We start from the raw sequence: 7,920 nt of genomic DNA on the forward strand, positions 1-7,920 counted from the left end.
ACTCTGCTCAGGGCTGAGTTGTGGCTGGTTTTGAGGCTCATGTAACTACTGTTCATACTGTGATGAGTTTCATTAGTAAACTGTAACTATAAAATTACAGCATGTTTTGTTGCCTCTCACAGCAGCTGGAGTCGGAGAAAAAATAACTTCATTCACTGGGCCGACTGTTGGCGACTTTTAAGGTGGAACGCTAACTTGTAATGTTACACAATGCATGAGATGAAGACGTGAATCCCTCAACACACCTTAAATATTCCAAATGACAACACTGACCATTCCTTTAGTTTCTATATGACATACACTTTTAGTAATGAGTGGATCTTCAAGCGTTACTATATATTAATTTCGGCCGGGTTATGTGAACTGCATATATTCTAATCCTCACTCCAAGAAAAAAAATTGTCACATAGCATCGGGCTATGGCAACACTAAACTCCTGAGCTTGCCTTAGAATGCACAAACCTGCTGTTTTTAAATATCCCATGGAGAGGGAGTCTCTCTCCAAGGGGGGGGTTACGTCCTTGGCACGTGGGGGGTTACGGCCTTGGCACGTGTCTTATGTCGATCACTACCACGTTATTTTAATATTTTGCATCACATGCAAAAGTGAGCGTCTCCGGCTTGTCAGCGCAGCGGTGTCGGAACGGACACCGTTGCGCAACCGGAGACGTGTTGCTCCTCCTCACTTCAAGTCGCTGTCATTAACTTTTAACCTGCAAACTAGTGCCGCAACATTGTAGGAATTTATGAAAGCCTTTGTGAACATTTCAATAGTCACACATTAAAACAATATTTATTTGCAATTACTCTATTGAACAACCCCGAAGCATGAGCAAACGGGCCATGTCACTTCGGATCAAAGAGATGTCACTGTCAGCGCAGGGCTGACAGGGCACCCTCCGCTGAGCAGAGAGGGAGGAGAGGAGATGGATTGTAGGTCTGTTTGTAAACGGGTCCTCTCTAACAGTCATGTATTTTCCCCAAAAAACATCTCTTAATGAGGGCGGCACGGTGGTGTGGTGGTTAGCACTCTCGCCTCACAGCAAGAGGGTTGCCGGTTCGATCCCGGGCGTGGGAGCCCTTCTGTGCGGAGTTTGCATGTTCTCCCCGTGTCAGCGAGGGTTCTCTCCGGGCACTCCGGCTTCCTCCCACAGTCCAAAGACATGCAGATTGGGGACTAGGTTAATTGGTAACTCTAAATTGTCCATAGGTGTGAATGTGAGCGTGAATGGTTGTTTGTCTCTATGTGTCAGCCCTGTGATAGTCTGGCGACCTGTCCAGGGTGTACCCCGCCTCTCGCCCGATGTAGCTGGGATGGCTCCAGCCCCCCCCCGCGACCTTCAAGAGGATGAAGCGGTTAGAAGATGAATGAATGAATGAGCATTTCTTAATGCACGATAGAGCGCTGTTTTTTGTTGCTGTTTTTTTTTTTTTTTTTTACAAAATCGTCTTGATATCCAGCAAATCGCCTGGCAACCCTCCAATCGGCAATATACAATTTGATTGCTGATCGTCCCAGGCCTAGTGCAGACTTCCATCTGTGTCACTGGTGATGAGGAAATACAGTGAGTGCTGGACGGAGCAGTGAGTGACAACAACCCCGCCCTCATTTAAGAGGACTGTTTGCAGTGGAAACACTAGGGTCTAGCTACCATGTCTGAAGGGTTACTGTTGGTTCCAAAGGTACCATACGAAGGTATTTGGTGGAAACGGGGTTTAAATGTGCTGCATCATGGAAATGTTGGCTTGGAATTCTTACCAGTAAAAAAGCAAATCTTGATACAATTGCTATTACCACTACTGATTAAATGTGAACAGGTCATACCAGACCTAGGTTACATCCCATGACAGTTATGAGCATTGACACAGCACCATGTGTTGTTCTTACCAAAAACAGAGCAAGATAACTTTCTTCAGGACTTTGTTTTGTCTCCAGGGCCAAAGTTGATGCTCACTGTGGTGAGCTGCAACATTTTTTCATAGACAAGCTGAAACCTACACTGTGTCCCACATGGCAACGTTCCTGCTAATCTCTTCAGACATCTACCATCACTGTTTCTCTCTAAACCACACACACACACTGTGATCACACCATATTACAAACAGCATATTTGCATCAAACTGTGTGAAGCTTTGCAGGTAGAACAACAAACTCTTTGCGCAGCAGCAACAAAACCTGCTTTGAGGTAGTCCAGCCAAAAATACTTAATGTAGGCTGGGGACCATTTCACTGGAACTGAATTGCTCGGAAACAACTTGCGTACATGTTAACTTCCTGTCAGCTGATGTCATTCACATACACTGCAAATTGCCCCCAACAGGAAATACAAAGGGACACATCTGAAACACTGATGCATATCAAACAATCTTCAAAACCAGAGCACTACTGTTTTTACACCTAACAATGAAGACTCCACATATTCAAATACAGTCAATTCCATTCAATAACAGTATTTATTAAACATGACGTCAAAGTTAAAGCATTTTTCACACAATGATGATTTGTTTCACATTCTACCTCACTCATAATGTTTGTTTGTGTCGGTAATGAAACAACATAGCCTGTATATATGTGCACACATGCTTTCACACGTAATGTAGGATATCAATTTTCCCCACAGCATCTTGTTTCCTTCACTTTGTCCTCTTTCACCTGAACCTTCACTTCTACAACTGTTCAAAGTTTTCTGAAAAGTCTCATCCTCAGCTCCTCCAGGTGTCTTTCTTTGACTTTTCATCAAGTCATACTACATCAAATGATCAGACTTCCAGGAAAGATGAGCTTCTGCTTTAAAACCAGCATTAATGTTCCCTTGTTTGGCACACTGTGCACATGTTTCTAGAAGCAAACGCATAAAGGAGTGGATTCAGGCAGCTATTCACAAATGTCAGTGCTGCAGCAATGTCCCTGCTGTCCCCAAAAAACTTCATCAGGCTCTCATTTTTGAGTAAAACACCTGCCACACCGAGCACATTTATGATATAATATGGCATCCAGAGGACAAAAAAGGTCACAATGATACTTGTGACCAGCCGGGTCGTCTGTGGGTTGTTGAAGAAAGCTGCCTGGTCCACTGTTCTGTAAAGGCTGATGTATGAAAATGCCACAACAGAAATTGAAATAAATCCTATCAGGGTCTCTGTCAGTTGCACGGCCACCTGCTGGGCCTCAGAAGAGAAGCCATAATTGCAGTGTGTCCAGTGCTGATCTGTGGTCAGCTGCCGAACCGCTAAACGAGAGATGGACAGGATCATTGCAACCAGCCAGAGCAGAACCACCAGCCTCCTCCTTCCTCGCTGATCTAAGAACTTCTGTAGGCGCACCACCTGGAGGTAGCGCTGGACACTCAGGACCGTCACAGTCAGCATGCTACTATAAATGCTGCACAACACAAGATAGGTCAGGAGCTTACAGGCCACCAGGCCGAGGTTCCAGCCATACAGTAGAGTGTAAATCCACAGAGGCAGGATGATCAGGCAGAGCAGGTCTGATATGGCCAAATTCAGCATCAGAATCTGGCTCAGACTGGACATGTTCTCCCAGTTTGGTCTGAGGATGATCACAACGATGTTTCCAGGAACTCCCAGCAGGAAGCAGACAGACAGCACAACTGCAGAGACCAGACCGCTGGAGTCCCAGGAGGCAGGAGGTGGATGTCCAGGAGAGGAGATGTTAGAAGTGACCACAGAGGAGTTGAGTTGTTCCATGCCGCAAACTTGCTGACAGAGAAGCTGAACGTTGTGCACTGAGACAGTGAGGATGGCAACTGTGTCAGTCAGTCAGAGGAGTACGATGTTCCCCTTTGATGTGTAAGAGAGGAGTTAAAAAGAAATGATTGGTGCAAATGAATTGAACATTTGCCCGGATACTACACGCAGGTGTAGTATCCGTGCGTCATTATCTGATTGCATTTTACGATATTCTGTTTCCTGCACAGGGGACAGTTTTCACCACAACACCTTCAGGGAAGAAAAAATGAAACCTGAGGACTACTTTTCATATCTGTTAAAGTGAAGACTTCACAATTGCTCCCCATCAAAAATGATTCAGTCATGTTTGTTCATCATTAAACAGTAATGAATCTAAAACAACATATGCTTTCTACATAAATGTTACACCCCGAGACACCAGGATGATGCGCCAACAACAACTATCACTTTCGGGGAGAAAAATGGTAATTGATTTCAATTGCATAGTTATGTGAAAACAGCAAACTTATTTATTTCTATTGTCATTTCAGATGTAACCGTTACATTCAACAATGTATAGTACAACACTGTGGTCCAACCTAACTGATGTTTCTGCTGTGCTTATTTTATCTACTGTGTTTCTTTGTTAGTCTTTGATAAACCAAATCTATCTATCTATTTTCTTTGCTTTACCTTGCACACAAACCAATAAAGACAGCAGTAGCCCATCAACTCTTGTGTTCTGTGAAGTTAAATTACTGTTTGTTTTTGTCAATGGAGACTGGTGGCTTTGAGATAATGGCTTCAGTTCCCCATTGGAAAGGGCTGACAGCAAGGTAGAGTGGTGAAAATATTATGAATATAGCATACACTTAAACTGATTTGTTTTGGTGGGCCTTTTATTAGGTGGATAAAAACTAACAAATTGAGGCAGCGTTGATGTGACGCAGGGGGTTTTCTACCTAGAGGTTATTGTAAATGAACATTGTGATGCCGTCTATGTAGCCTATCTATTTTTGAAAGTAATGACTAACTTGATCTTTGCAATTAAAAAATAGATTTTAATAAAGCCTGGCATGTTTTGACAAAATAAACTCCCCACAAGGCCCATTTAGTAGCTGTTAAGCTGTACTAGAGCCTTCAATCATATCATATGATCTTCATCAGCAGATAGAGCTTTCTTACTTGTCATAGAATTGCAGATGTTCAAATTTCTTGTATTTTGGGAGGGGTACCCAAAGGACTTGTTGACCATGTTGGTCTGAAATATGGGATTCAGAGTTCACTCTTGACCTTGGAAACAGCTGCTGACAAAGGACTTCTTGTGACTTTGAGAAGCCTTTAAATGTCATGTCTTGGTTTAGTATCTGTTTATGTTTCATGTTCTGCATTTCCTGTTTTATTTTGAAGATCACTCACCCCTGTCTCTGTTTCAGGTTTGTGTCCTGTCCCTTCCCCCCGTCATGTGCGCACCTGCCCCTGATTGTGTCTCCCCACACGTGTCTCCAATCACTCCCCATTACCTCTTGTATTTTACCTCTTGTCTCACTCTGTCTCGTCGCCAGTTCGTTGAATGTCATGTCACGTTCCAGCATTGTTCCTGCCTTGCTCTCTAGTTTTTTTTTGATCCTGTTTGTTTATCGACCTTGCCTTTTGCCTCTCGTTTTTGGATACCTCTGCCTCGTCTGACTGCCCTCCTGTGTACCGAACCCGGTCTGTTATTAAACAACGTTTTTTTGGGAAACCCTCGTCTTAGAGTCTTGCATTTGGGTCCTGTCTCTGGTTTTGTTCATGACATTAAAGGGATACTTTGCAGATTTTTAACCAGGTCTGTGTCACCGTGGAGTGGGGAGTGTGTGCAGATGAACAGTGTTAAGACTGCCCCCGAGCCACCAGCTCTCAGAGCTCCCTGCCTATTCACTGGCCAAAATCCACCGAATGACACATTATCTGGTGGGTTTTTCCTCAGGTCACAGCTTGTCTCTCAAAATAGCCTATATTCTAAGATATGGCCTGCCCCACAGTATTTGTTAATCAAACCAGATCACTTTGCATTTTTCCATTCACCTCACAATGGCAGGACTGTCATAGTTTGTAGACATGCACCAAGTTGGAACTACGCAGGCAGAACTGATGTGTTGTCATAAACAAATGGTAAACGAGCCAACACTTACGAAAACACATTAACTGCTATGAGGCAGACATGGCCATAGCAAAGAAGCCTTAACTCGAAAGTGAGAGCCACCGCTTTCAGGAGCAGTTGAAAGTTGAATACTTTATCACTTTAAGACAAAACAGTTGCATTTTGCGTACTTTTTTTTTTTTTTTTTTTTTTAAAAAACCATATCATGTGAAAAGCAGCTGGCCCCCAGGTTAGGGGTGGCCCTAAAATAATATCATAATATTTCAGGGCAGTTTTGAGATAACAATATTGTTGACAAAATGACAAATTAGTAAAAAATAATAATATTGCAACAAAATAAGAGATATAGTTTTACAGTTTGCTTCAAATACTCAGTAAAAACTAAACAGAAATGATCTCTCATTTCTTTAGTTTGTGAACAACAACAGTAACTCAGAGTGAGACTCAGGTTCTGTATATTAATAGTTCAACAAAATAAAATCTACCACAAAAAATTACACATTTAAACAGCTCCCAAATACAAAAAATGTTCCCTGGCATGTATATATATATATATATAAATCAACAGGTGTTTTCCTTCTTTTAGTAAAATCCTAAATGATTGAGTTGGGTCTTTTTTCCACCTGGACCTTTATGCTCTGCCATTTCTCCTCTAATCATCACGCTGTAACCTGTGACAGGCTGTTATGACACCAGAACTATCACACATTCACATATATGGAGTTTTTAGTTGAGCCACAAGCGTCACATAGGTTTATATTACCAAAGGTTTGTGACAAAATCACTTGACGACACAGACTCCCGTGCGCACACAGCGAGAGAAGAGAGGGAGAGACGCTGTGCTGCTGCCAGAGGAGCCGCTGAATGAGTTCCCTCTGAGTGGTAGGCTAAGTCACAAAAACAGTCTGAGAAGTCCGGGGCTGTTCATAAAACATTCAGGACACCACAGTTTATTCCACACTACTGTAGCTGCTCCTCTTTTTGGAACCACAGAGGAGTTTGCAATAATTTTGCTTTCAGCCATGCTTGTTGTTGTCGTGGGTAACAGTATGACATCAATTATGTCAACTAGGGCTGTAGTCTCCTGGTCAACTAGTCGATTATTTGGTCGCTATGCTCTCGCCCGACCAAATTCTCATTGGTCGAGTAATTGCCGTGTTACTTTCATAAGGAGAAAAGTGCTACATCAGCAGCTTTCCAGGATTAATCCATTATTTCCTGCGGCGGGAGGGACAGGCTAAGTTACCTGTGAAAATGGGGGTGTTTTCAAAACAGCCCCATTGTTGACAGAAAGTTGAACTTGCCCACCCTCAGCGTCGCGCTGACGCAGACCTCCTGTCAGTTTCTGTATACTCCGTGGAAACGGAGCTTGTATTTACTTGTATTTCACAGATAAGAAACAATAAATTAGTCTGATCATTTGATGTAGTATGACAAAAAATTGTGAAGACAGCAAAGCCTCCACTAAAATAGATTTTTAAGTCGTGTGTGTGATTTATCCTTTAGGGATTTATACTTCGGGATTTATCCTGGCTTCATATGAGCAGAGGAAATCTCCGCTCATTGCTAGGCTAATGTATACCATGTAAAATGCCATAGGCTGGCACAAATAACGTTAGCATGTTGTATTTGCTTGGAAAATGTGTTTAGTATAAGACAGTTGTTTTGTCGGTGAATGTTGTGAGTTGTAATGGAGCCAAATTATGTACTGTTGCCTTTGTTAGATGCTGCTGTTGTCCCTGGTTTTATATGAGAAGAGGAAAAGATCGCTAGAGGCTAGGCTTATTTATACAATGTAAATTGCAATAGACTTGTGCTAATAACGTTAGCATGTTGTATTCAGTTCTGCGATTTATAGTGAAGCCAGTTTGCGTAACTGTGTTTGAAATTGTCTCTATTAAGCCATATTTAATGTGTGTTTTGAATCGACTATATAAATAAAGTTTGATTTGAACTAAACTTTACAGCAACACATTCCTCCACCGTCGACTAGTGTTTTGGAGGTGTAACTGCAGAGTGACACAGACACACCACCGCAGAAGTAAAAATAACATGCACATGGTTTTTTTTTTCCCCACGACCAATCG

The 7,920-nt window shown here is 42.5% G+C and overlaps 1 protein-coding gene across 1 annotated transcript; it reads right to left on the minus strand.

Annotated features, from left to right (window-relative positions):
- Positions 1–2,567: 2,567 nt before the first annotated feature.
- On the minus strand, positions 2,568–3,899 carry LOC125896756 (leukotriene B4 receptor 1-like). The gene has a single exon (XM_049589612.1). It carries the CDS (start codon positions 3,706–3,708, stop codon positions 2,803–2,805), a length of 906 nt encoding a protein of 301 aa, XP_049445569.1. The 5' UTR covers positions 3,709–3,899; the 3' UTR covers positions 2,568–2,802.
- Positions 3,900–7,920: the final 4,021 nt, after the last annotated feature.

This window comes from Epinephelus fuscoguttatus, linkage group LG11 (genome assembly GCF_011397635.1).
Source record: "Epinephelus fuscoguttatus linkage group LG11, E.fuscoguttatus.final_Chr_v1".
Taxonomy (NCBI): Eukaryota; Metazoa; Chordata; class Actinopteri; order Perciformes; family Serranidae; genus Epinephelus; species Epinephelus fuscoguttatus.

Excerpts from the sequence above, each read along its gene's own strand:
- LOC125896756 (XM_049589612.1), bottom strand. The coding sequence starts at position 3,708 with ATGGAACAACTCAACTCCTCTGTGGTCACTTCTAACATCTCCTCTCCT.